This window comes from Oryzias latipes, chromosome 4, assembly GCF_053564925.1.
Source record: "Oryzias latipes strain Hd-rR chromosome 4, Olatipes_Hd-rR_3.1".
In the NCBI taxonomy this organism is placed as follows: domain Eukaryota; kingdom Metazoa; phylum Chordata; class Actinopteri; order Beloniformes; family Adrianichthyidae; genus Oryzias; species Oryzias latipes.
Genome location: NC_136240.1, coordinates 30325561 through 30353189, shown reverse-complemented (window position 1 = coordinate 30353189; position 27629 = coordinate 30325561). Strand labels below are relative to the sequence as shown.

Below are 27629 nucleotides of genomic sequence, written 5' to 3'. Positions count from 1 at the left end.
GGCCCTCCGTATCTCTCAGAGCTCCTAACAGTTGCTACCCCCACTCGCTCCCTCAGATCCTCTTCCTCCCTTCGACTGGCTGTTCCACGAACAAGACTAATTACCATGGGGGGAAGAGCATTCAGCAGCTCTGCCCCACAACTCTGGAACTCCCTCCCCTCTGATCTACAAAATATGGACTCCCTCTCTCAGTTTTCCAAACACCTCAAAACTCCCCATTTCTGTCATGCTTTTAGCTCATAATATTTAAATAGCTGTTTTTAACTGTTAACTTATTTTGTGTTCTGGAGTTTTATTGTTGTATGTTTATCTTTTTACATACTTTGCACAGTGAATCGACCTTGAGTGCCCAGAAAGGCGCCATATAAATAAAATGTATTATTATTATTATTATTAAAGGCTTTTATGTCAGATAAGGGGTCAGGCTAACATGGTCACACTTTTTCAACTTCCAACTCAGCTGAATGCATTTGAATATCTCTCAATAGGGACTTTTTCTACAGTAATAGTATACAGCATTCTTTCCATGTAGTTTGTTTAGATCTAGTATTGAGAAGTTCTGGACATCACTATCTTGTTAAGGCTCTCAAATAAAGCTAATTGGTGTCAAATTAACCATGTCACCCAATGGTTCTAATCTGATATTAATTTTGCTGTTAAAGGACTAAAGAGCAGAGACCACAAAGGGGAGCATGAAGAAGACTGAAACTAGAAGCGTGAGTGGGTGTGTGGCATACAGGAAGCAGGGGATCCATTACTTCTTCTCACCAAATTGTGGGGGCGTGATGTTGTTACAACCTCCACATGGTACCACACGCACGAATATCCTCACGTTAACCTCAGTACATGTGTTTGATACAAGCATTGTTTCTACTGGCATACAGGCTGATCTAGACTTTAGGTTTATTTGAAGGGTGTGTGTTTGTGCGTAAGTGTATGCTGGCAAGTGTGGGGTCCCATTGCTGCTTTACTCCTTCCCAAAATCCAGAGTTATCCATCAGGATTTTTCAGGTGTTTTGACAGAAGCTGGGAATGAACCAGACCTATTATAGAAATGCTTCAGGGCATCTGGTAAATGTTTGAGTATGGTTTTAAATTTTCTCCATAGGCCAGAGCTGTGGTTGGCCAGAGCTGAGCTGAGGAGACTCTACTCTGACCACAGTGGGATAACTATGCAAACCAGCTGTAACAGGGCTCCAAAGAAGACAAAAAGGGCTGTACTCACCAAATGCTAGTCAGTTTTTGATTATTTTAAGCCAATAAAATCTTTTGTGTTTGATTCATTTTGTCTGTATTACCACTTAAATATCTATAAGTCTTTGGGCCACTGGGTTTTCGTGTTTATCTGTAGAAGCAATTTGATATTTATAATGCATTTCAGTTTCTGGCGTGCCATGATTTAACCTGGAAGATGTTACGGAATTCTTTTGCTCACTACACTGACCCTTCCTTTGGCGCCGAATTAATCTATTTTCTGTGATTTTTATCTTACATTAAATCTCTGACCTACAGAAGCCTTTCACTCTCTCAAGCTCACGATGATTCTATTTAACCATCCTAGGTCTAACATTAAATACAGCAAAACCATTTGCTGCAGTCTCAGTCAGTAAGTAAGCGATTGAAAGGAAATTTTCTCTTGCTTTTAAATACTTTCTAAAAAAAATAAAGTAGGTTTGAATCCTCTAATTCAAAACAGCTGCAAACTCAAACTTTTCTCATTGGTATTTGTTGAACTTACTCATTTTTGTTTTAAAAGTAAGGTTTTTGTGTTGCATTAATTGACAATGAAAAAAAAGTTTTTATTTGCATATTATTATTATTAAGTTAAAGGGAAATAGTTCCAATCCCATAACCAGTAGACATCCTTTCACCGTTAAAGAGTTTTTACCCCTCAAAGGGGTGTTTTACAAAGCCAAAGGAAAACGTGTCATCAAGTGTTGTGTCATGATTGAAATGCCGCTCTTTGTAATTCTGGTCTTTCCCGAAGAGATCACACATATCTGGTGTGCAGACGGCCTTTTGATTAAGACCAGGGCAACAGAAAAATGAGCACTTCTTTATATGACGCCTGTTCTGTAATGAGACATTCTATCTGTTCTGGGTTTTTTCCCCAAGTTCCTTTCATGAAAATGTTAGAATTCCACATTACATGAACGTATTTAGTAAACGGCATACGTTCAGACGTCTTCATGACTGGAAAGCAGCGAGAAGAATTGTGCATTATTAATACAGAATGTTGTGTCCCAGATGTGTGTCGCTATCCTCTTGGGATGTCAGGAGGGCAGATTCGAGATGAGGACATTTCTGCCTCCAGCCAGTGGTCTGAATCCACAGCTGCTCGCCATGGCAGGTACGTCTCCCTCCAGGACAAACACAGGTGACGTGAGTACACGCTGACCCAGTTTACTCTGGGAGCTGCCTTGGCTGGTTTACATGTGAAAACTTCCAAAAAAATTAATTAATTTTACTTTCATTGTTTTTTTTCCCCCTCAACTGATAACATTTTATTTAATCGTTTTTCCTCTCCTTCCTTCATTCTTCATCTGTCCATTTTTAACACAGGTTGGACTGTGAAGAGGGGGATGGGGCCTGGTGTCCCGAGACCACGGTGGAACCAGACAACCTAAAGGAGTTCATCCAGATTGACCTAAACTTGCTCCACTTCATCACCCTTGTGGGCACCCAGGGTCGTCACGCAGGGGGCATGGGAAACGAATTTGCTCAGATGTACATGATAAAGTACAGTCGTGATGGCAGCCGCTGGATCTCATGGAGAAACAGGCAGGGCAAACAGGTGAGTCAGCCCTTCAAGGAGTGTCTCACACTGACGAGAAGTTCAAGCAAGTTTTTCCTTCTAACTGTAATCTGCTTTGACCTTTAAAACCAATTCAAATGAAACACCCACAGTCTTTATGCCTCCTTTTATGGACTTCCATTGCTCTTACTTGGCTTGGCCTTATCTGCTAACAATCCAATATGTGATAGCACGACATCTACATAAACTGTTATGTTGTGATTCTCTGACATCACCTGTTTGTGATATAAGGGTGTGTTTGGCTCACTTCTAGGTAATTGAGGGCAATAGGAACACCTACGACACCGTCCTGAGGGATCTGGACCCACCCATCATTGCTCGCTTTGTTCGCTTCATGCCGGTCACAGACCACTCCATGAACGTCTGCATGAGAGTCGAGCTCTACGGCTGTAAATGGCTGGGTATGTTTTGCTTCAGGTGGAGGAAGCAAGGAAGCAATATGAAAATATATTACATGAGCTGCAGCACAAATCCTCACCTTTGAGCCTATAAAGATAAAGAGAATCAGCTGAATGTCTTTGAATAAACCACATAAAAGCTGCATAATGAATAACTATATTTTTACATCTCTCTCATTTAGTTTGTGATGAAATACAATAATACATTTTAAAGGTGACTTTCTTAGTACTTCAGGTTACCTTACAAGGAAGAAACCAAAAAAATAAATAAATATAGATGGAGCATGAGTGCAGACTGAACTATGTAAACTGTGTAAAACTTCTGGCTTTAAATGCGTGACAAAGCCTAAACAGAGTATTTGTAGTCATAATTTAAAGTGTGGAAGGTTCAGGGGATGTTTGTTCAACAGGTGGAAGCTAAACAACTGATAGTTTGGCATCCTATGGTTGTGAGAAAATGAGAAGAAACAAAATTGAGAAAAGGGTCTGAAAATGTGAGTAGGTGAAGGGATGTAAAGGAGAGCAGGCAAGCATGGTGGTGTGACGTTTACTTAGATGGTCTTCACTGTGAGAGCTTGTATTTTATACTTGGCTCGGACAATGATAGGGCGCCAAAGAAGGTCTTCAAGTGAGGATGATATCCAGTTATTATGCAGCAGAATTTTACTATGGTTTTACTAAGGTAGAGTTTATGAAAAGTTTTTTTTAAAGAATTGACAGTGAAAAGTCACAGATGACAACCAGTCTACTAACCGGATCAGCAAGTGAAATGGAAAAATTGTTCATAGATAAAGTAAACATGTTGGTTTTAGATGCTGCTGAACAGCATCAAAATCTTACTGTTAGTAAGAATTAAATCTCACAGAGTATGCGAACAGCAAAGAAGGAGGAAGAAGATTTAAAGGCCCACTCCAATGAAAAATGTGTTTTTGGAGTTTTTTTCCATGTTCTTGTAGCATGTTTCTCATAATGGAAGACGTATATAAAGATAATTAAAATTAAGCTCTATGCTCTGCTCCATTCTGATGCTTCCACTTGCAGAAGACCAGATCCATGTACATTTTTGTTTTCCTCGTCTGAGCTGGTATCTGGCTTAAAACTGTACAGCTGGATAGCTCCAATATTGCTCGCCATTTTTGTTGCACTGCTAATGTAAAGTTGTGTGGGGCTGTAAGCTATGGGAAGGAGACTTTAAACAAAAGGATGATGGTAAATGAGTGCAGGCTTACTCTCTGTCAGATTTCGAATAAACTCGTGCCGATATGCAGAAACTATGTCCTAGAAAACAAGAATTTTTTAACACTTTGCCTAAAACCCAGCATAACCATAATTAAAAGACCATTGGGAACGCTTAGAAAACAGACCAAAAAATGAATGGAGTGGGACTTTAAAGACCAGACAAGATTTGATGATAACATGGATGAAAATCCAACAGACAGGAAGATGGTTTGGATTTTTGGTTTGGAGACATCTGTAATAGAAGATGGAGTGTAGATTAAGAACGGCTGAGAGGAGGAAAAGAAATATGAGGAGAAGATGAGAGTTTCAGTGTATTACAGAGAAGTTGATCAATTTAGTTCATTTGTGAGGAAAAAAATCTGTTTGTTTGGTACAGTGATTAAAGATAAACATGATCTAAATGTGTTTGCATACAAAACAAAGATGTTTCAGCTTCCACCTTTTTAGCTTTAAACAGTCTTGAACTGGGTTGAACCAGATTGATGATTGAGAAAAGGTGATAAATCTAAAATTGAATGGTGCCAACTGATTAACAAGATTTTAAAGATTTTGGTTTGTCTTAATACCAAGTCCTCTGAAGTGGCAAGATTATTTACATTATACAGACTGTTGATACCAGCACTTAGGAAGAAATGTAACTTTCCTGTAGAACTGGGCCAGGTTGTTATTTAAATTTCACACATGTACATACTCTGCCAGTTCTGGTGCAGAAATGGAAATTTCCCCTCTTCCTACGCACACGCCTGGCACACTGGTGACTATGGTGACCTCAAATTTTACAGTTTCAAACAAACATTGGGGTTTCAGACAATGGTTTTCCTACTAAAAGGAATGACAGACCCACACAATTTCTCCAGAGTTAACAAAACTGATGTAAAAATAACAAAAAGACATGTTTCTTCACAGACGGTCTTGTTTCGTACAACGCCCCGGCAGGAGAGCAGATGAAGCTTCCCGCTTTCCCTGTTTTTTTCAACGACTCTGTCTACGATGGAGCAATTACACACATGTGTGTAAGACTTTTCCGATTCCTTTCCATTCTGCCCTATCTCACATTCCCTCACATCCATCATACCAGCTTTTCCTCCTTTCCATGTGGTTGTCTGGTCGTCATGGTGACAGCAGAGACAAACGGTAGTTATTGTGTCACAGTGCTTTTCTCTGGAGCAATCATTCAGAGAGGATTTGAGTCAACCCTTATTACAAAGTTTCAATAATTTTTTCAAATGATGTTGCGTTTGTCTTCTGGAGCAGTGAATAGTTTCTTCCATGACACACAATTTATTTTCCCCTTCTTGGAAACTATGCTGGAGAAAAAATGGCCCATTTTTTAAAACATTAGCGCAAAAGCTAAACCAAGAAATACCCTTGATGATGCTGCCACCTTGTGTTAGATGTCTGATAGATCATGCCTGTGGATGTATATACTTAGACTGAGTTCTCCTGCCTCTCAGGATGACTGAAGGGTTGGGCCAGTTGTCTGATGGAGTGATGGGTCTGGATGATTTTACACAAAGTCATGTCTACCAGGCTTGGCCAGGATATGACTATGTGGGCTGGAACAACGAGAGCTTTCCCAGTGGATTTGTTGAAATTATGTTTGAGTTTGACCGCCCTCGAAATTTTACCACTATGAAGGTGAGGTAATAGATAATATAAGACAGTAATTTCCATTATTGCTCAGTTTTTGACACCAAAAATGCTTGCTTTCCTCTCCCAGGTCCATTGCAACAACATGTTCTCCCAGCATATCAAGATCTTCAGACAGGTAGTGTGCTACTTCAGATCTGATTCAGACTGGGAGTCCACGGTGCTCTCCTTTAGCCCAGTGGTGGATGAGAACGACCCAAGTGCCCGCTTTATCACCGTCGAGTTGACCAATCGGATGGCAAATGCTATTAAGTGCCAGTTCTACTTTAAAGATGCATGGATGCTGTTCAGTGAGATCACTTTTCAGTCAGGTATGCCCTAAAGACCTTCGTGTTACTCCAACATACAGATGTTCAAGCTTTTTAAAAAGTCTTGGGTTGAAGAGATCCTTTCTTTCTGTTTCAGACAGAGCCATGTACAACACAACACTGGTTCCACCCACAATTGGGCCTCCAACCAACACACCACCAGGTAGTGACTACACCACTCCTTCACATGGTGTCTCCTTTAAATCCCATCTGAACTGAGGTGTCTTCAGATCACCTGTTTGCCCAAATGCTGTATGCATATAATTGAATAAGCATGTGATTGTATATGTTTTTACAGGCAGATCTCTGTTGTATAATATTATAATGATTCAGCCTCAGTTCTAATCAATTTTCATCATCTGCTGACCAAAATTACAAGGATAAACCATAGTTTTTTTAATAGTTTTTTTTTAATAATAGACTGAATCTGCAATAATTTAATAATATTAGCCCCCAGGTTTATTGAAAATTGTTACCATTTGCCAGTCGACATTATTAAGCTTTTTCTTTTCCTATCGTTCCCCAGAAGATGACCCAACCCATAAAATAGATGACAGCAACACCCGGATTTTAATTGGTTGTTTAGTAGCCATAATCTTCATCCTCTTGGCCATTATTATCATTATCTTGTGGAGGCAAGTGTGGCAGAAGTTGATGGAAAAGGTGAGCTCAGTCACTCTCTCCCGATAGAAAATCTAATGCGATATCTTTATGTACGCCTGTATGAGTGTGTGACCTGTTCCCTCACACCCCCATGTTCTTTATTCTAGGCCTCCCGTCGGATGCTGGATGATGAACTTACTGCAAGTTTATCAATTCAAACTGAGGTGTTTGGCCATAACCACAGCCAGTCACGTGTGACTAATGAACAAGAGTCTAATGCTGCCTACGAACGCATATTCCCTCTTGGGCCAGACTACCAGGAGCCGTCACGCCTCATAAATAAGCTGCCAGAGTTTGCACAGAGCTCAGAAGAACCTGGTAAGATAAAACACACACTGTTATTATACTGATATGTTTTTTTGTAAATATTGCTCAAATAAGAATTAAGTTATTACATTTTGATCATAGATATGCTGACACTGTCTGTTTGTTTGTTTGTTTTTTTTGCAGCTTCAACCAGCACGGCCAGCTCTAAATCCACCACAACTACTGCATTGGTCCAAGATGGTGCACCTCACTATGCAGAAGCAGACATAGTCAACTTGCAAGGCGTGACTGGAAGCAACACCTATGCCATCCCAGCAGTGACCTTGGACTTGCTGTCAGGAAAGGATGTTGCTGTGGAGGAGTTCCCTCGGAAGCTGCTTACATTCAAAGAAAAGCTTGGAGAAGGACAGTTTGGGGAGGTGTGATTCCCAAAAGTCCCACTTCAATCATCTTTTAATTTATTTAAAAAGCATTCTCAGTGGTATTTTAATCTTAGTTTGGCTGTTTTTAGCCAAAATGAAAACAATTGTGTCATTTTCTAGTACAGGGGTCACCAACGCAGTGCCCACGGGTGCATGGTCAACATCGAGGACCACTTAAAGCGCCGCCAAAGCATGCTTTAAAAATGTCGCAGATAGTGGGCTACAAAAATATCACAGATGGAATTCAGTGTAATCTTAAAAAGTTTCATTCATGTTTGGAACAAATGAGGAGTTCAACGGATCACTACACATGAGGAGCTATGGTTTCGCACACACATGTGCCACGGATTATCCCCCCACCCTCCCCGCTCCTCGTGCGCACCTCACGCGTGCATCATTTGAATAAACTGTCCGTTCACACGGAACACAATTCGTGCTTCAAACTCACGTTCACCAACTTTGTTTTAACATGCATAAGTTGCTGCTTGACGCTTGTCCAAAAGTGAGTTCACCTGAAGCTCTCGCCACGTGTGGGAGGAGCTTCCGTCAAAAGCTTTTCTCGACCTCATCACTGAGAAAGTGGATGATGAGAGAGCAGGTTTATAAAGCTAGTGTAACCAGTGGGTTGGGGCTTTATAGCAGTTGGCAATACTTAAGTAGTAAATTCTGACTGATTCTTTTACTTTTTAAAATATATTTATATATATCAGTGGCGGCTACTGGTCTGTCAGAGAGGGGAAGCTCATTTTCGGCCAACATCATAGAATTGTCTATTTATTTGAAAGTAAATTCTGCCCTACGTTCCTTTTCAAGTAAATGGTCTGTGACCCTGTCGTACCGACTAGCCTTTTCAAGTGACTTGACCAGTGTCCTCTCAATGGCCAGCAGAGCTAAGCTGCTTAAACAGCCTTGGCCCATTGTGTTTCGGGTGTAGGACTTTAAACAGGAGAAGCTCCTTTCTAAACCGGCAGATGTAGCTCCAATTGTTGCCACTAATGAGAACCGTTTGCAAAGCTGAGGCATTGCACTGTCCAACTTCATGTCTTTAAGGAACACCAAGTAATCACACAGCTTTCCCCTGTTACCCTGCAAGTCCTGATCTGAATACAGGACTTGAAGTTCTGACCTCAGTCTGAATCAAAGTGATGGCCATAACTTTTCAGGACACTTTGGAAGGCCTCCTCTGGAAAAACCTGTTTCATGTCATCAAATTTCCCTGATTTGACTAATTCTAAGAAGAGCAAGCTTTCCTAATTTGAAAAACGTCGAGGAATCTGTTCCAAGATGTTATTAAGCATGGCCATGTACAGATTTCTGTATTGCACTTGGGGATCCTGCAATGGGGTCAGACGGCGCTTTCTCATGGGCTCATCTCGTGGGTCTGATGTGAGATCTGTTGTTGTGGCATAAATGGCTTGGAAACCCCCCTCTGACCTCTTCTCTTTGACAAATGCAAGAAGAGATTCAATTCTGTTCTTGCAGTAAAGAACATCCATCGCCCTCTGCTGGACAATATCAAAGACCACATCAGTCTCAGAGAAGATTTGTTCATATGTGTACAACATGAACACAAATTCAAAATCGTGCGCAGTGTCACCCACGACACTAGCCTAGCCTACTAACGTTATATGTATGAATGACTGAACGATCTAAAAAAAAAAAATTAAACTCTGTAGAACTGAAACAAGGAATGTGGTGTATATTTGTGTGAAATGTATGATGAAAATCAAGCAATTTCGCCAAGCAAATTTCAAAGAAATAGGTTGCGGCAGTTTTTATTTCAACTGAACTTGAGAAATCCGCTATGGGACTGAGCGCGAATAGCTTCAGTGATTCCTTATAGTACAAAATCGCTGTCAGTCAAAAGGAGATGCAGTCTTTCGACAGACCCTTCAATCCAATCATCACGCAGAAGCTCGGAGTCCGGGCCATGCCGCTCCCCATTCACCCCAGAGACGCTGAGCGTCCGAGGGCGGGACATAATCCCAGCGTTTATCCAATGACCGTCTAGTTTCGAAGCGCTGAAAAAAAAACGGTCAAAGCAGCCCCTTTGAAGTCAATGGACGCTGGGCTTCAATAGGGAAATGCACTGTGACCCTGCGGGAATGTATGAGAAGGAAATCGAGTCGGCCGACCAGCTATATGTAACTGATTTTGAAGGAACTCGTCTTTGAGATGAACGTTTTCTAATGCAATTTTAGCCATGAAATGTTAATACAATAGTACATATTTGACCATTAATTTTGTGACATTATAAGGGAAGCCGAGCTTCCTTTGCAGTCTTAAATAAATCGCCACTGACATATATATACATATATTTTTTTTAAATGCAATGTCTCATTTCACTGCAGACTTTTTCACAAGGCCTGTGAAAAAATCCAAAAAGCAACTGAAGCTTTGTTTAGAGATGCACATTTCTTAAGAACAAAAAAGCCAGTTAGGCCACTATGTAGTCCTCCCACCTACATAGTAACTGAGCAGACAAATCACAGAGGCTATTAATAAAACTGACAGTACTGAGCTGAAAATGTAGCATAAAATTCAAAACTTTGTTCAAACAACAAGATTTTGGATTTCCTTGACTTAAAAAATATTAGAAGTGATCTTTTGTACCACCAATACAACTGTGTCCCTCCTGACTTTCAAATGTTTGAGCAGATAAATAGAAATAAATCAATGTTTCAAGTTTTCTTGTCACCTTTGTGTCAATCAGTGATAAGAATTCTGGGAAATAATTACTATTGATGTATGAGCGATCAATTCATAGTGTTAGAATAACCACTGCCAATTATTATTATTATTACTTTTACTATATTAGTCTGGTTTTGTTTTTTGGGGGAAATCTGCAGTGAACAGGTCCTGTGGAGCCCCTTCACACTACTTAGACCCCATAAAATAGCTCTCATCCTCCAAAAGGTTAGTGATCCATGTTTTAGGACATATTTTCTGCAGAGTAAAGAGTAAGAAAACAGACGTCCATGGATCTAGTTGTTACAAGTGAATGCATCAGAATAGAGCAGAGCAGGGAGCTTGTGGCATGTTGTCTACATCACAGATATGCTTCTTTCCAATAGCATTTTTGTCTATTCCTGATTCACAACGATTTGAATGAGGAAATATTCAGAAATGCACTTTTGAGCTAAATTTTCTTTACACATCCCCCCAATCCTGAGAAAAACTGCCACAAGAACAATTAGATGTTTGCATGAGAGGAAAGTGTGACCCACGCTAAGACTTTGTTTCAACTCTCTTAGGTGCATCTGTGTGAAGCAGAGGGAATGCAGGAGTTTCTGCATGAAGAGTATTTGTTTGACATCCCGGAAGATCAGCCCGTCTTAGTGGCTGTAAAGATGCTCCGTTCAGATGCCAATGGGAATGCAAGGTGTGGCACCTCTGAGTTAAACCACTCATAAAATGCCCGATATCTAATCCGTAAATGTAACCGCTAAGGTTTTTTTGTGTTTGTAGGAATGACTTCCTGAAAGAAATCAAGATCATGTCACGTCTAAAGGACCCCAACATCATCAGGCTGCTGGCTGTGTGCATCTATAGCAACCCACTGTGTATGATCACAGAGTACATGGAGAACGGAGACCTCAATCAGTTTCTGTCCCGCCATGAGCCTGAGGGCCAACTTGCTCTGCTCAGTAACACAGCTACTGTCAGGTGAGTCACTTTAAGCATTTAAATGTTGTTTGAAAGGAGTTCATGCTCCTCGACATCAATGAATATCTTGTGTGCTTCCTCTTTAGCTTCAGTAATCTGTGCTACATGGCTACTCAGATCGCTTCTGGGATGAAGTACCTGTCCTCTCTGAATTTTGTCCATCGAGACTTAGCCACACGGAACTGCTTGGTGGGCAAGAACTACACAATAAAGATAGCTGACTTTGGTATGAGCCGAAACTTGTACAGCGGTGATTACTATCGCATCCAGGGGAGAGCAGTGCTGCCTATACGCTGGATGTCATGGGAGAGCATCCTGCTGGTAAGACCTGTTTTTAAAACTTGTGTTTTTATTTCACAAATTCTGCAACAAGTGCAAGGAACCTTGCTACTATAGATATTTTTATGTGCAGGGAAAGTTTACCACAGCGAGTGACGTATGGGCCTTTGGAGTGACGCTGTGGGAGATCCTAAACTTCTGCAAGGAGCAGCCTTACTCTCAGCTCACAGATGAGCAGGTTATAGAAAACACAGGGGAGTTTTTTAGAGACCAGAAACGACAGGTGAGTGCGGGCTCAAGCATTTGTTGCTCATGTAAACGCTATTGAAGCCGCGACTTGATTTCCTGCTCCGTGTTTTGCAGATTTATCTGCCTCAACCTGTGCTGTGCTCAGACTCGCTGTACAAGATAATGCTGACCTGCTGGAGACGGAATGCAAAGGAGCGACCTTCTTTCCAGGAAATACACAGACGCCTATCGGATTTAGAGTCCTAGGCTAGAGCTGTGATGGAGACAGTCCATTCCCAGGCTGCACATCCCTGGAAGAAGCAGTGTCTGATAGGAGTCACAGGCACAACCCAGATTTAAGCTGTCTTGTCTGAGCTGAGAGAAGGGGTCGGGAAGGTGAGCACCTGTGGGTTCCAGTGTAACACACTAGGAAGTTTAACTACATGTGATGTGTTTTGGCTTGATTGCCTTTGGCACACATTTTTTCCAAGGAACAAAAGAGATTATTGCAAGTAAATGCCTTCTCTGTTGTAGAACTGGAAATTTCAACTGTGTGAACAGGAAAACAAATATTAATGTAGCAAAACAAAAACATTTGGCACTTTTGAAAACTTTGTTGGGTGTTAGGGACAAATGCATACTCGTGAGTGATGATTGAAGATCTTTTATTTTGAAGGACTGTTTGAATGTAGGAAAAACAGACATCAAATGATACATTTTTTGAAAAACAATTAATTTTCTAATATCATCTCATTTTCAAGCTAATTTCACATCATTAGAGTAGCAAGTTACTCATAGAATAATAAGTTTTCTCTGTCTGCTCACATCCGTATTGCACAGGGAACTTATTAAAGTGTGACTATTCATTTTTATTTTGTTTGATATTTATATGTTAATGTGTGCCTTGTTTATGTTTTGTTGACATATATGTACAATCACGTTCATCTTTTTATTCAGTAATGTAATACATCCAGGTTCAATTTATTTAAAATAAGATTTTTTTTCTACTTCAAACTTTTATGAATAGTCTTTTGTAGTGTTAAGGAACATTTTCCCTGTTGTGCAGGGAAGATTGTCTAAAGTTCTCCAAAAAGAAAAAGATGATACAACTAATCTTTGACGCCAAAGTCTTTAGAAAGCATTGTGTTTAGCTTAGCCACTTGCTGTGTTCATGTTTGTCACTGTAAGCTCTTGATTACTTGTTATCCAGTTTGTGATATTTCTTTTTCTGTCAGGGTCTTCCTGAGACAGCCTTGATTTTACCAAGACGTCAGTGATGTTTCTGAAAATAACAGCAGTGAAATTTATATTTATACTACTAAGGAAAACATTAGAAAAGGCTGTGTGTTGTGTTGATTCAAATCTTTAGGTCAGAATGACTGAAAAGTTTTCCTTGTGTTATGGATTTTGTGATTTTATTAGTTCTTAAATGAACATGAAATATTTTTTTTCACACAATGCATTCCTCTGAGAAGAGTGAACCAAATATGTTTCATTTTAATGATTCTGGTTCTTATTTAAAATGAAATGTTGGACGGTTGGTTTTAATGTAACACATCCACAGTTTTCAATTTTCAGCATTCGCATGTATTTTTAATTATAGTTGTTCTCATTTTGGAAATTACTCAGAACAAAAAATATCTGTATTTTTGTTGTGTTTTTAAACCTAGACCATCTCATAAATCAAAGAATATTATGGATGCCCTATAAAAAGCTGTCTACAATAAACAAAAGCTAAAAAATTATTTAAGAATTTTTTTCAATATTTTCTGCTTTTTATTTTAGTGTTGTTAGTTTTGTTGTGCCACTTCTCTTTTGTTATTAAATAGTGTTATTCACAATAAATATTTTTATGAATATTTTCTGTAAACCTTGTTAAGCCTTGATTAGAAAAAAAATAAATAAAACTCAAACTGAAAACTGGCGCTCTGCTATCTTTCCTTGCCTCAACATTTGATAGTATTTGTGGGCGGTCCTTAAGAGTTGAGCAGAGTGAAATCAGGATCTCATTGGATGGAGAAGAACCAAAGGATCCAATCAAATCGCGGGGGGCGGAGTTAAGAATAGTTTAAACTGAAGTGTTTTACGTCATCTGAGCCAGACACAGACTTGTTGCTTAGAACTGTGACTAACTAAAGCAAGATGAAAACTGTGGTTTTGGTGACAGGAGCCAACAGGTAAAAACTAAAATGGGAATGTTTAAGTTTAAAATTGTGAAGCCAATGTAAAGTTTTTGCATATTGCACAATACATTTTTGTTTACAAGCTACTCACAGTTTAAAGGGGACAGTGATTGGTAGTAAAGCAGGGGTTTCTCTGCAGTGGCATCGGCCTGGCTCTGTGTGAGCGTCTCCTCTCAGAGGCTGCAGAGGGTCTGCAGCTGTGTCTGGCCTGTAGGAACATGCAACGCGCCCGGGCTGCTCGACAGTCCCTCCTTGCCTCTCATCCTTCAGCTCAAGTGGACCTGTTGCAATTGGACACCAGCAGCATCTCCTCTGTTATCAACGCTGCACAGGAAGTCAAACTCAAGTAAGCAATTCTTAAAAATTTAGTTTTCAACTAACCGATTTTTTTTCCCGGAACTGGTTTTACAGCTGTTGTCCTTTGCAGGTATGAACGACTGGACTACCTCTACCTGAATGCAGGCATCATGCCGAACCCACAGTTTGATGTGAAAGCCTTTTTCAGAGGTCTCTTCTCTAGGTACAAAACAGATCTTTGCAAACTGAACAATATTTCATATTCCATACTATAATTTTAAATACACTTGGTCGTAAAATCTTGTGGACAAACATATCTTCAGTGATGGCTAAGATTCCTCTAATGCTTTTTGTCGCAGTGGAGTCACAACGATGTTTGCCACGGGTGGTGGGATTATCACTCAGAGGGATGGAGTCACTCCTGATGGCCTGCGGGAGGTTTTTGCAACAAACCTGTTTGGTCACTTCCTTCTAGTGAGTCACTTCAACCAGTAGACTCACTATGAGTCTACTATGAGAAAAAAACAGTAGACTGCTTTTTTCTACACCTCATATCTACAACACAACGACCTGTCTGCAGGGAGGTTTGCTCTTGTCAGCTCTTTGTCCTTGAAAACATACAGCTGATACTGGATACTCTGCTCATGAATAATTAACAGTCTCTATCTCTGGACACGAGGTCATTGCAGACATTATTTTGGAGACTTTGCCTTATCAGGTTTACTTTCATTCTTTGCAGGACTTTTGAGCTGTCTCTCACTTCTTTAATATTTATTCATGAGATGCAGAAGTTCCTTAGATCCCTAATTTAGCTGTGATTTTTCAGGTTTCCTATTGAACTTTTAAAGTTTTTCTGCTGATCATGAAAGATTACACAAATTTTGAGTCCAGTCATGTAGGATTCCTTCTAGCATAGAGAGGAATCTAAATCAAATGACAAAAAATTAGAGATGGAACAATTCATTTTAACAATGGCTCAATTCATATCATTTGTGGTTGTTGATACTATTCATAATCATCAATATCGGTTCATTTTGGACGATTCAATTCACTGACCTATAATCAATCCGAACGTCCTTAGCCAAAGATTTAACCACCTTGACTCAAGATTATCAAGTACGATATAAATGTGTCAACAATTAACAAGTAAACAAGAATGAATGTCAAATCCATTCACATTTTAGTTTCCTAAAGTTCTGCCCACTGTTGCTTTTTTCACATCAAAATAATACAAAGGGAACATTATAAGAGCATTCTATCACACCTTATATCACATATCTTTGCTAAATTCAAAGTGTTTCCACACATTGGAATGATGGAGTGATCAGTTTTTGCTGCATCACGTGGTGTCTGCTGTGATGCACTTGGCCGTTTTTACATTACAGTAAAATGAAGCAACTGAGTCTCGATCCAAATTGTATTTTCCCAGATCAACTTGTTTCATTTTGCAACAATTTTCTAAAGGTACAGATCGATTCCATTAACATCTTCCCTCAGACAGATGGATCTGGTTGGATCATTGGAGTAGAAATCCATTGAAGACCGCACCAAACACGGGTTCTTGAACGGGGGTATAGGTGTTCACACTGGACAAGGAGAGAGGGACTTATTTTTCTACTGTTCACTAGCGCATGTCCGCCACCTACAGTTAGAAGAGGTTTGGTGTGGAATGTGGAAGCTGTGAAAATCTGGTGATTCTTGCTCCAGACTTTTTCTTTCACAGCTCCATTCAAATAAATGAAAGACTTGGTGTCTTGGAATTCTGGCCGGGTAAAAACCGCAATTACTCTTTTCTCTTCCATGAATAATTATCAAACGGTTGGCACTTCTGTTAATTAAAGTGAACGCCATCCAAACGTCACTACCAAATCTGAGTCCCTGATTGGTCAAAAGTTGACTTGGTTTAACTTTCAACTCACGTTCAGCGACAGGGTGTTTTATATGCTGAGCCCAAAATTGTCCTCGAAAAACTGGTGTATAGCAACACTTGAATACGAGAGTTTTGAACACAGAAAACAGAAACTCACATTCAGCAGAAACCACAGATTAAAACGGTGAAGATCTGGACTGAGGAAGTAACAGAGCGACTAAGGGACTGTTTTAGCACCACAGACTGGGACGTTCTCTGCAGTCCACACGGGGAGGACATTGACAGTCTTACTGACTGCATCACGGACTGTGTCAATTTTTGTGTGGAAAACACAGTGCAAACAAAATCAGTGCAGTGTTTTTCCAACAACAAGCCCTGGGTCACTCCTGAGCTGAAGACCCTCCTAAATGAGAAGAAGAGGGCCTTTCTCTCTGGGGACAAGGAGGAGCTACGCAGAGTACAGAGGGACCTGTAATATAAGATCAGGAAGTGCAAGGACTGCTACAGGAAGAAGCTGGAGCAGCGCCTGGAACATAACAACATCCGTGATGTGTGGAGGGGTCTAAAACACATCTCAGGACATGCTGAGGCTGGAAATGGTCGCCAGGTCACAGGTGACCAAGCCTGGGCAAATGAACTGAACCTGTTCTTTAACAGATTTGATTCTGCCCAGCCCCCAGTCTCCACCCACTCGGCCCCCTCTTCACACCTTTCCAGCTCAGGCGTCTCCTCCCAGCTGCAGCTGTTACCACCTCGGCACCAAACAGTCCACTCTCCCCTTCTTCCAACAGAATCAAAGGGACCCCCCCAACGACTCCCAGCACCAGACCAGCCACCGCCCACCCATCCTCCAACCCCCCTCTGCCTCACCCTGAATCAGGTTAGGATGGAGTTAAGGAGAACAAAGGCCAGGAAGGCAACAGGCCCTGACAGCATCACCTCCAGGCTCCTCAGGGAGTGTGCAGACCAGCTCTGTGTGGTGATGCTGTTCATATTTAATATGAGCCTCAGACTGGAGAAGGTACCAGTCCTCTGGAGGACTTCCTGCCTGGTTCCGGTTCCAAAGGTACCTCGTCCTACGGAACCGAACCACTTCAGACCTGTCGCCTTGACTTCCCACCTGATGAAGGCTATGGAGAGGATCATCCTCAGCCATCTCCGCACTCAGGTGAGCTCAGCACTGGACCCGCTGCAGTTTGCATATCGACCAGGCATCGGGGTGGATGACGCCATCATCTACCTGCAGCATCGGGCCCTGTCTCACCTGGAGGCCCCTGGGAGCACTGTGAGAGTCATGTTTTTTGATTTCTCCAGTGCTTTCAACACAATTCAGCCATCACTGCTGAGGAGGAAGCTGGAGGTTGCAGGTGTGGACCAACATCTGGTTGCTTGGACCATCAACTACCTCACAGACAGGCCACAGTTTGTGAGGCTGCGTGACTCTGTGTCTGATGTGGTGGTCTGCAGCACGGGGGCACCTCAAGGGACTGTGCTCTCCCCATTCCTGTTTACCCTGTACACATCAGACTTCACCTACAACTCCCACCACTGTCATCTGCAGAAGTTCTCAGATGACAGTGCCATTGTGGGCTGTGTATCAGGGGGGGATGAGCAGGAGTACAGGGGGGTCATCACTGACTTTGTTAGCTGGTGTGAAGTTAACCACCTGCTGCTTAACACCAGCAAGACAAAGGAGCTGATACTGGACTTCAAGAGGTCCTCACCATCACAGTCACCGGTGAACATCCAGGGTTCAGACATTGAGGTCGTGGACACATTTAAATATCTGGGTGTTCACCTGAACAACAGACTTGACTGGTCCAACAACACGGATGCTCTGTACAGGAGGGGCCAGAGTCGCCTTCACCTGCTGAGGAGACTGAGGTCCTTTGGCGTGTGCAGACAGCTGCTGAGGACCTTTTACGACACTGTGGTGGCCTCAGTGCTCCTTTATGGAATTGTGTGCTGGGCGGGGGGCAGTGCAGGCAGAGACTTGAAGAGGCTTAACAAACTGGTTAGGAGGGCCGGCTCTGTCCTGGGCTGCACACTTGAGTCCATCGAGGAGGTGGCGGACAGGAGGATGTTAGCTAAGCTGACATCCATCATGGATAACCCCTCCCACCCCCTGCACCAAACTGTAGAGGCGCTGACCAGCTCCTTCAGCACAAGACTGTTGTACCCTCAGTGTAAGAAGGAGCGCTACCGCAGGTCATTCCTCCCCACAGCCATCAGACTGTACAACACCATGTCAAAGTGACACTCCATGGTCCCAGGGGTGTTTTTCTGTTTAGTCATTGATTCATTTACTTTTGTTGTAGTTGTTGTTTTTCAATTTTAAATTGTTTTTTGTTCCTGAACAGTTGTTTGTTTTTGTTCTTGGTGTGAACTTCATTAGTTATTTCTGTATTTTGAAAAAATTTGTAATGTTTTTTTACAGTTTACATGTTTTGCAGACCGCATGTTTTTTACACTTTTGCAGCTGTATTTATTTAATATTTATTTCTTTATTTAATAAGAATCTCATTTTTGATAATAATTTTTCATAATAATTTTAGTAATATTTTTAATTATCCAATATAAATGTAATTTGTGATGTCCTTTATTGATGTTATATTATATAGATTATTTCTGAATGTCGTGTTGCTGCCACAGATAAATGAAATTTCCCCATTGTGGGATTAATAAAGTCATCTATCTATCTATCTATCTATTCACATAGACTCTTCGTTGAATGTAACTGCTTGAAGGAGCGTTGCAGAGTGCGATGTGAACAAAGAGGTGAAGAAAAAGTAATGAAACACAGCAGTTTAACTTGTTTTATCTGATACCAGTATTGGTTTATTCATTAAATGCGCAGTTGGCTATGTTCAAGTTTATTTCAGGGTGTGCTGTTTGATGTCTTCTCATCTTCTAATCATCCATATTGCTCAGGTCAGGGAGCTGGAGCCAGTGCTGTGCCGCGCAGGTCAAACCTCACAGCTCATTTGGACCTCTAGCAACAACGCTCATCGCTCAGCTTTTAGCCTGGAGGACCTGCAGCACCAGAAAGGCACTCAGCCATACAGCTCTTCCAAATACGCCTCTGACCTGCTAAGTTTGGCTCTCAACATCCATCATAACAATCAGGTCTGCACAACTTTACAGAAAGTCATTTTTCAGTCATATGGAGTTTCAATGAAGGCCGTGTTGTTATGTTTTCTTGCAGGGTTTGTACTCGTCTGTCATTTGTCCTGGTTTTGTGATGACAAACCTGACCTACAGCATTCTGCCCACCTTGCCAGCGTTCCTCTGGACCCTGCTGTTGCCCATCTTTTGGCTCGTAAGTCCAACTTCATGTTGTACATGAGGACAATTGAGGAACAACAGTTTCTTCATACAAATTTAAGTCTCTTCTATGCTGACAGATAAGAGTGTTCACCAACACATTCACATTGACACCTTACAGTGGAGCTGAAGCACTGGTAAGTTAAACATTAGTTTGAACTACCATATACTGGTTAGTACAGATTAATATGGTCAATTGTGCTCTTTGTGTCAGCTTTGGCTTTTTAAGCAAAGGCCAGAAACCCTGGATCCATATGCTAAATATCACAGTCTCACATCGGGGCTGGGAAACAACTATACACAGCCGCGTAAGGTCCTGCAACATCTTAAATAAACTTCCATGTTCTGATTGTCTTCAATGTGTTCTGTATGCTTAGTTATGTGCATTTGGTTCTTTGCAGATGGATATCGATCTGGAAACAGCAGAGTTAGTATATGGCAAATTATTGGAGCTGGAAAGCCAGATGAGGAACAAATTGGAAAAAAAAACCCAACTGAGATCCAGAAGAGACCTGCAGGACCGGAACAACCTCCATGTTTGAAGCAAAATCTATGATTGAGAGCATCACCTCGATGCTTTTGGCATTTTAATTACACCCCAAACTTCAAGTTTAGGGTATAATTCAAAAATATTAAAGCTCAACTTCCTGGGTTTAAACGTGAACTGGGTCAAACAGAACCTAATAAAACACATAATGTATTTCTTTGTTTTACAAAAACAAATAAACAATGGCTGGTTCAAATATAGGAGTTTTGAGGACTGACAAATGCTGCCTAAGCATTCCAAGAGCGACTCTCTCCGATCTTATTGTTTATCCCAAGATCGTCGCGACCAAAAACGGTGCAGTCAGACAGAAGACTTTCCGTGTCGTCCCAGAAGCTCACGTATGTGCTTCGTGTGATTGGCTCCTCGGTGTGCGGCGCTGCCGGCAGACGCGCGCAGACGCACACAACGTCCTGCTGCGGATAGTTGAGAGCGCGCGGGGAGCTGAAGTGTCCGCGCCGCGCCGTTTCTTTGCGATCCTCTGGCTCTTCTTCGCTCAGCTTCGGGTTGCAAAAAGCCCAAACCATTCCGCAGAAGTAGACAAAGAAGGCGCCCATGACTAAAATCATGAGCGCGTAAGACTCGAGCATCGCTTTGGTGACAGGAGACGTCATGTTGGCGCGCGGGATTGCTGGAGCGCGCTCTGGTCGAGTGGGGCTCTTATCACGGTTCTGTCTGGCACTTCAGTAACGCCTTACAGCAGGGCTGTTCAACCCTGGTCTTTGAGATCTACCGTCCTGTCTGTATTCCTCTGTGCGCTGCTTTGTGCTGATTACCTGATCCAGGTAAAGAGCGAGAAAGGCTGGAAAACAGGCAGGCTGACAGATGTTGAGGAACAAGCGTTGGTAGCTTTGATTATAGTGGTAATCAAAGAGCAGGAAAATAATTTCAAAGCAAAAAAAAGTCTGTCTGTGTGTGTGGGAGGGGGGGGGGGTGACTGGAACCACATATAAACTTTATCAAGAATTCAAGATCAAATGTAATAAAAATGAAGGCATGTGCTTTGTTTTAATAGTTCCGTTTCTTTTTCCCCCTTTTTCATCATTTACATTCTTACTTCAGTTTACACTTTGAGATGTGTAAAAAATGCTTGAGGAAGTTCTGCATCTGCATTTAAGCTTGATTTTTGCAGTTGCATGGTTAGCTGTCCGCCTTTTTATTTTAAATACTAGAATGTAGAGTAAGTTCCTTTGTTTGTTTGTTTTTTTGGTGGGGTGGGTAATTAAATAAAAACAATGGCCAAATAGGAAATAACCAAATGGAGCTTTCTCTTCTCTGTATGTGAGTTTACACGAAAAACTCGGAAGTAATATGTACATTTAAGACAATTTGGCCTTTTTGGGAGAAAAAAGATTGGAGTTGCAGATAAATGCTTTCAGATCACATAATGTCCCTGTGCTTTTGTAGTCCCTTGAGCCAACTTTTTTTGTAAAAATTTATAAATAAACTGCGCTGAATTCAAAGGATTGCCTTTGCATAAACGTTGATATTTTAGGCTATAGCTTTTACTGTATGGCTGTGCAGCAGTTACTTTTGTTTACTTCAAAGTAAAAGCATGCAGTGACTGATATCCGTCATTTAAATTTTAATCATATTTAACACCAGAATAGCAAAAATATAAATCTATTTTATCTGAAATTATATTATGCACTAACCTGTTCATAATCTATAGCCTAACTTGTGTTACTTTCCAAACAATAACTCCCTAAGTGCGCTGTTTTGTGTTTTTTGATAATGTCGTTGCACGATGAAACGGAACCGCTAAGCTTTCTGGGGTAAAAGAAAACTCAAGAAATGGACAATGACAGCTACAAGAGTAAAAATTCCGATCCCTTAGACTCAAAACAGAAACATTGCAAACAAGGGCAACTGTGCTTTATTTTTCAGACTGGAAGTGTACGATTATTTTGTACTGTGGGTAGTTGAGTTTTATATACGGCTGTCCGTAAAACGATCCTGCGGCAAGCACGAGATCAGAAACTACAAAACCCACCCGCGCCAAGTCTGAAGTCCCGGATGTCAATCGCACCGGAAGAGAAGAAGGTCCTTTTCCAGCCATCTTGTGGCTTCATCTAGCCAAGTGCTCGCACCAAGCCTCGTAGAATCGGAGGAAAATCCTGCTGAAGGGGCGCCATCATGCCCGGACAAATGCAAGAAGGTTTTGGCTGTGCCATAACCAATCGGTTTGACCAGTTATTTGACGACGAGTCGGATCCCTTTGAGCTGCTGAAGCAGGCCGAAGTTAAGAAGAAGAAGGAGGCTGCTGCTCCTGGTGCCGCCAAGACTGCAGCCCAGGCTGCCAAGCAGCCAAAAAAAGAAACCCAAAAAGACAGAAAGACGCCATTGGCTGATAAGAAGGAGATCCAAGCACCAGTTCCACTTAAGAAAGATGGTAATGGTAACACTTCATGCTGCTCGTCTCTAAGCCGCAACTGAAAAAAATGTATGCTAACATGTTCAATTGCTCAACCACTAGCTAGTTAGGGTGAGCCCTGTGACATGAGGTCGGCGTGGCTTCTTTGTGTAGGCTGTTTAGCTAGTCAAAGCAATATGAAATATTTATTTGGGATGTGTTTTTATAAATCTGTAGAAACGTTGTAGGCCAGAATGTGGAGCTCTTCCACGGGCCAGGTTGCTCAGGCAGAAACCACGAGTTCAGCCTGGTACCGAACATTTTATTGCACTTTCTACTTAAATATCTTTATTTTTTACTATATATTTTAAAATGGTGTTCAATTGCAGGGCGAACTCGAAAGGATCCCAAACACGTGCATGAAAATCAGATTAAATCCTTGTGTTTTTTCCCCGCAGGCGCAGCAGCGCTCCGCTCGCCATTCAACCTCGTGGTTGGAGCACATTTTCCGCACTTACTTCCCATTGGCGCTCAGTACAAACTGCACACGATCGACGTACCGCGAGAGCGCCCCATTTTACAAGTCCCCACGTTACTATTGTGAATGCCACTTCCTACATTTATTAGTAATGCCGCGAGCTCCACTTGTGTCTGTGCATCGTGCCAACTTGTGTGGAGTGGATCCGATACATTTTTGACCCAGATGCGTTCTTCTGATATCCTGTCAGTGTGGGAGAGGATGAAACAGGTGCACTTGCTGCTGCTGCCGCCGCCGCCGCCACTGCAGCCTGTTGCTACTGTTTAGTGGATGAGATCTATTTTGGTATCTAGTGGTTTAGTCAATGGGTGGGACTTGTGTCATGCTTTGCCATTAGCTGTTAACCGTTTGCCTTCCAGGTCAAAAGATCTGAGCAAAATCCCAGTTGAAAGCATTTAATCTGACTTGATTTAGTTTTGAATTAAATCTTGTTTTTAAATCTGATTTATCTTAACAGTGGCTTCATCGTTAAATCCCTTTGTCAACTTCAGGTGCTGGAATGAGGAGAATGGGTCGCAAGCCAGAAGGCGAGAGCACCAGACCTCAGGGAAATCCGGGCGAGGGACGTCCTCCCGCAGACAGAAGACCTGTCGACAGGCGGCCGCCTCGCCGCTTTGAGCGACCTGCTGGCGATGCTGTAGAGAAGACTGAAGGTGGTGAATTCTCAGTGGAGAAGTGAGTATTAAAATCCAAACTTGTTGTATTAATGTGTGCGAGCTAAAGGAATCTATGCCAACAAGCAATCCATCAAATTTGAATAGTAATCAGAAATAAGCACAAATTTATTCTCTTGATCAGCTGATTCAAACCATTGACTCTTGTTGAATCTGTCCACTCAGACCCATCGGTGATCGGCCCATGAGGGGACGCGGTGGCAGCCGGGGAGGCCGCGGGGGCAGGGGTCGCGGTATGGGTCGCAGTGACGGCTTTGACTCCCGGGGAAAGCGTGAATTTGACAGACACAGCGGCAGTGACAAATCGTGAGTGCCCGTGCTTTGGAGTGGATCTTATCAAAACTGCAGCATTTTTCTTGATGACCGCTCCTGTGTTACGATCATGACTAAAGCGCGTCTTGTTTCAGTAGTATGAAAGGTGAGGAGAAGCGTGGGGGAAGTGGATCTCACAACTGGGGCACCGTGAAGGATGAACTGAAGTGAGTCTTTTATTTTCTTCCAGAAGTTGACATCGGTTTATCTTGGTTTGTGAATGTATAAAAAAAAAAAAGCTGATAGCTGACCAAAGCAGTCACCAAAACTGGATTTTGATTTGGCATCTCTTTGATGCAGACTGGGCACAGCATGAGGGGGAGATGTAGGGGTTAATTTTTAAAACGCTGCTTCCTAACTGTTCTCCATCGGTCTGCACAGTGAGCTTGACCAATCCAACACCACTGAGGAGAATCCTGACGGAGAGGAACATCCACCTGCTGACTCTGAGAACAAGTAATTTTTTTTTGTTTTGTTGGTATATATATATTTTTTTAAACTCTGTCTCGATGTGAAGGCACAGATGCCTCGTGTTGCTAAAATCCACCTGTATTGCATTGTGTTGAAGGGAGAATGAGGTGGAGGAGGTGAAGGAGGAAGGCCCCAAGGAGATGACTCTGGACGAATGGAAAGCCATGCAAGGCAAGGAACGGGCCAAAGTGGAGTTCAACATTCGGAAGGCCAACGAAGGAGCTGACTGGAACAAAGGATTTGTGCTGCACAAGTCCAAGGCGGATGTGAGTTAACCTGATCCTTCTTAAATGGTTTTTATTTCAGCAGCAGGTCAAATTCACTCTTTTGCTAATAAAGGTGTAAAACTTGTAGTTGTCTAATCCTGGTCCTTGAGATCGACCACCTGCTTGTTTTCCTGCCTTTCCTGTTTTACCTGCTACTATTTATTTAAAGTGGGTGGTTCAATCTCAAACTCATTTGCAGGTAAAAAGACAGAGATCATGCCTGAGGTCAACACATTTACTGAGTTCAAATCCCAATCATTTTTGCATTGAGGTTCTCCACTGGCTAGAGCAGGGGTCACCAACCCTTCCCCTGCACCTCTTATGCCACAGCTGATAATCTAGATCTGCTGAAAGACTAGTTTCTGCTTGACTGAACCGGCCAGATCTAAACAGAAAGTAGATGGGACCGTGAGGGAAAACAGGGCAGTAGATAATGTCTGAAAGTGGAAAACAAGCAGAAAGGCTGAGCTCCAGAACCAGGAGAGGTTCTGTTTTAGTATTAATCTGAAATCTTGGTGTTTCATTGGCCGAAATTGAATGTGATTTAGCTCATCTTTTCACCATATGAGCTAACGCTAATAAAGTCGTTGTAATCATAATTGAACTTTGGTTATAATCTTCAGTTTTCTGTTTTGCAAAGTGTTAACTTCCAGCTATGATGGTGTTTTCTTATTTTTTACAATTACACACTTGTGGTTTTATCACACTATTACTGTCAAATGTGTGCCCTTCAAAATGCCCACTGATGTATATTATTCAGTTTTATTTATATTGTCAGTTTGAGTGACAGCAGTGGTTCAATAGAGCGATGTTGAGAAATCACAGGTCCATCTGCTGTGGATCAGTGTCCAGCCTAGTTTGACTACTGCAGCTGTAGCAACATTTATCAGCCAAGCTCCCCTGATCCTTGACATAGCAGGTAGTGCAGGACTAAATGACAGACCAGATGCACACCAGGCCTCAAGGGCCGATTTAGACACTCGTTTTGCTTAACCAAAACTGGGCCAAATTTGAGGGGGTTTTTTTTTGGACAGGTGAAAAGAAGAGCTTTTATTTTGAAATGTAACATTTATGATGCATTTCTTTGTTCTGACGTTCCAAAAATGCTATCTTTACCTTTTCTAACAGAAAGGTGAAGTGTTCGAGGTTGAGGTTGAGGAGCCCAAGGTAAAAAAAAAACAAAAAAAAACAGCTTTGTTTCGTACATTTAATCACAAAATCATGTAAACCTACAGTTGGAGACCATAACAGGATTTAAAACGTCTTCAATTCAGGGAGAGGATGAGCCTCACTTCCGGAAACCAGCCAATGACATAACGTCCCAACTGGAGATAAACTTTGGAGACTTGGGCCGTCCAGGACGTGGACGTGGTGGACCTCGTGGCGCCAGCGGCGGCGGTCGGGGGGGCAGAGGCCGAGGTGAAGCCAGGCCGGTTCGTGGAGGGAGAACTGACAAGGTGAGAAAAGAAGTGGAGGTTTATATCTCCTTCTATTGAAAGGACGTTTGTGTTCATTCACGCCGCCCTCTCCTCCCTTCAGTCGTCTGCGTCTGTTCCGAACGTGGACGACCCGGAGGCCTTCCCAGCCCTGGCTTAGGCCTGCTTGCTCATCCTCAGGCCCGCAGGAGCCTCCTGACTCCTCTACGAGGCTTGCATGTTCCTGGAACCTTCAGCAAAGCGAAATGATGGAGAAGACTGTCATAGCTATGACACTCAAATGTGAGGACTGAGTTTTATCTAATGAAAACAAAGATTAAAAAAAAAAAGAAGAAAAAAAAGGACTTCTTGCTACTCTGGAGCAACTTATTGGTAGAGGTTTTTTACTTGGAAACAATGTAGCAGGGATGTTTTCATACAGTATTTTTTTTCAGAGGTTATGCTTTGTCCATTAATAAAGTTTTCTAATTGCTGCTTGGATATATGCATTGTTGAAATGGAAGCAAAGGCGTCTCCTTCACCTGTGGTGTGTGGTGCTGCTGCTGCTTTTGCTCATTGTAGAATGAGCTTTGTGGAGCTCCAACCCCAGCTTCATCAGCTCCGCCACACCCGATCCCTCTGAAGAAGTTCCACTTCACAATGGCTTTAGGAAATCAGATTCTCTCCAGCACTGGTATACTTTTTATATTTTAAACAGGTGGTCTCCTCCTGTGTTCACTTCAGCTTGTAAATCTTTGCCGTTTTCAGAAATCCTTTAGGAGACTGTTTCATACGGTGCAAGTGGACACTTAAACGACACGCTGCTGCCTACATGTGAACGCATCGATACAAAATTGCACCCTAAACACAAAGTTCTGGGTTTTCTACTTTGAAACATTCTAACAGGCATTTAGGTTCATCTTAAGGAAGCGGGGTTTAATCTAAAGTTTGATCTGGACTTGTTTTGTTTTTAAATACTGAAATGCAGTCTCCATCTTGTTTTAATGTGTATTTGACGATCATTTTTCACCATCCAGTGTCGTTCAGGACAGCTACTGCGGTTTCTGCTTTGACCAGGAGAGACGTGTCTGGAGGCCTTCTTAAAATCTGTTAACACACTCCGCCCCTTCACAAATGTAAACCTGGCCCTTAGTTTTCTGTACTCGTACTTTCCTTCACTGTTCAGTTGCTTTTACAGTGTTACTGCTGCATAATTACTCTGAAAGAAATACAGCTGTCCATTGTATGGAACAGCTGGAGTGCTCTACAAAATGTGTGAAATCCAGCCCTGCTATTGGACCTCTGCCGGTAAATAAAGGTGGTCAACAAACTTTGTGCACTAAATTTTTGTTTCTTCAGCCACGTTTTCTAACTGGAAATGAGCCCCAGTGACGTTCATGAAGCCCTGTTTTACTGGTTTGTGTTTGAACTACTCAAACAAGATGAG

The 27629-nt window shown here is 41.9% G+C and overlaps 3 protein-coding genes across 8 annotated transcripts in view; all 3 read left to right on the top strand.

Moving 5' to 3' along the window:
- Positions 1-13858, top strand: part of ddr2a (discoidin domain receptor tyrosine kinase 2a) — a 40685-nt gene extending 26827 nt beyond the window's left edge. For both annotated transcript variants that reach the window (XM_023954475.2, XM_023954476.2), the window contains 15 exons: positions 2248-2350; positions 2563-2794; positions 3069-3216; positions 5359-5461; positions 5907-6090; positions 6173-6413; positions 6508-6573; positions 6937-7073; positions 7181-7391; positions 7524-7759; positions 11017-11144; positions 11231-11428; positions 11515-11749; positions 11841-11990; positions 12071-13858. In XM_023954475.2, the coding sequence (XP_023810243.1) occupies positions 2248-2350; positions 2563-2794; positions 3069-3216; positions 5359-5461; positions 5907-6090; positions 6173-6413; positions 6508-6573; positions 6937-7073; positions 7181-7391; positions 7524-7759; positions 11017-11144; positions 11231-11428; positions 11515-11749; positions 11841-11990; positions 12071-12202 (2504 nt within the window). In that variant the 3' untranslated portion in view covers positions 12203-13858. The remainder of the gene's footprint in view (positions 1-2247; positions 2351-2562; positions 2795-3068; positions 3217-5358; positions 5462-5906; positions 6091-6172; positions 6414-6507; positions 6574-6936; positions 7074-7180; positions 7392-7523; positions 7760-11016; positions 11145-11230; positions 11429-11514; positions 11750-11840; positions 11991-12070) is intronic.
- Positions 13859-13963: 105 nt separating this feature from the next.
- On the top strand, positions 13964-20352 carry hsd17b7 (hydroxysteroid (17-beta) dehydrogenase 7). Of its 2 annotated transcripts, none has more exons than XM_011474371.4 (9): positions 13964-14112; positions 14258-14464; positions 14546-14638; positions 14775-14889; positions 19217-19411; positions 19491-19604; positions 19690-19746; positions 19824-19917; positions 20011-20352. In XM_011474371.4, exons 1-9 carry the CDS (start codon positions 14078-14080, stop codon positions 20163-20165), a joined length of 1065 nt encoding a protein of 354 aa, XP_011472673.1. In that variant the 5' UTR covers positions 13964-14077; the 3' UTR covers positions 20166-20352. The 2 variants fall into 2 exon arrangements, with proteins under 2 accessions (XP_011472673.1, XP_004068242.1); XM_004068194.5 differs by having other exon boundaries at positions 19824-19922.
- A 204-nt stretch (positions 20353-20556) lies between these two features.
- On the top strand, positions 20557-27512 carry serbp1a (SERPINE1 mRNA binding protein 1a). Of its 4 annotated transcripts, none has more exons than XM_023954472.2 (9): positions 20557-22545; positions 23536-23719; positions 23884-24024; positions 24126-24197; positions 24412-24486; positions 24599-24767; positions 25896-25934; positions 26042-26224; positions 26307-27512. In XM_023954472.2, exons 1-9 carry the CDS (start codon positions 22290-22292, stop codon positions 26361-26363), a joined length of 1176 nt encoding a protein of 391 aa, XP_023810240.1. In that variant the 5' UTR covers positions 20557-22289; the 3' UTR covers positions 26364-27512. The 4 variants fall into 4 exon arrangements, with proteins under 4 accessions (XP_023810240.1, XP_023810242.1, XP_023810241.1 ...); XM_023954474.2 differs by having other exon boundaries at positions 20562-22545; positions 24129-24197; XM_023954473.2 differs by having other exon boundaries at positions 20567-22545; positions 24129-24197; positions 24596-24767.
- Positions 27513-27629: the final 117 nt, after the last annotated feature.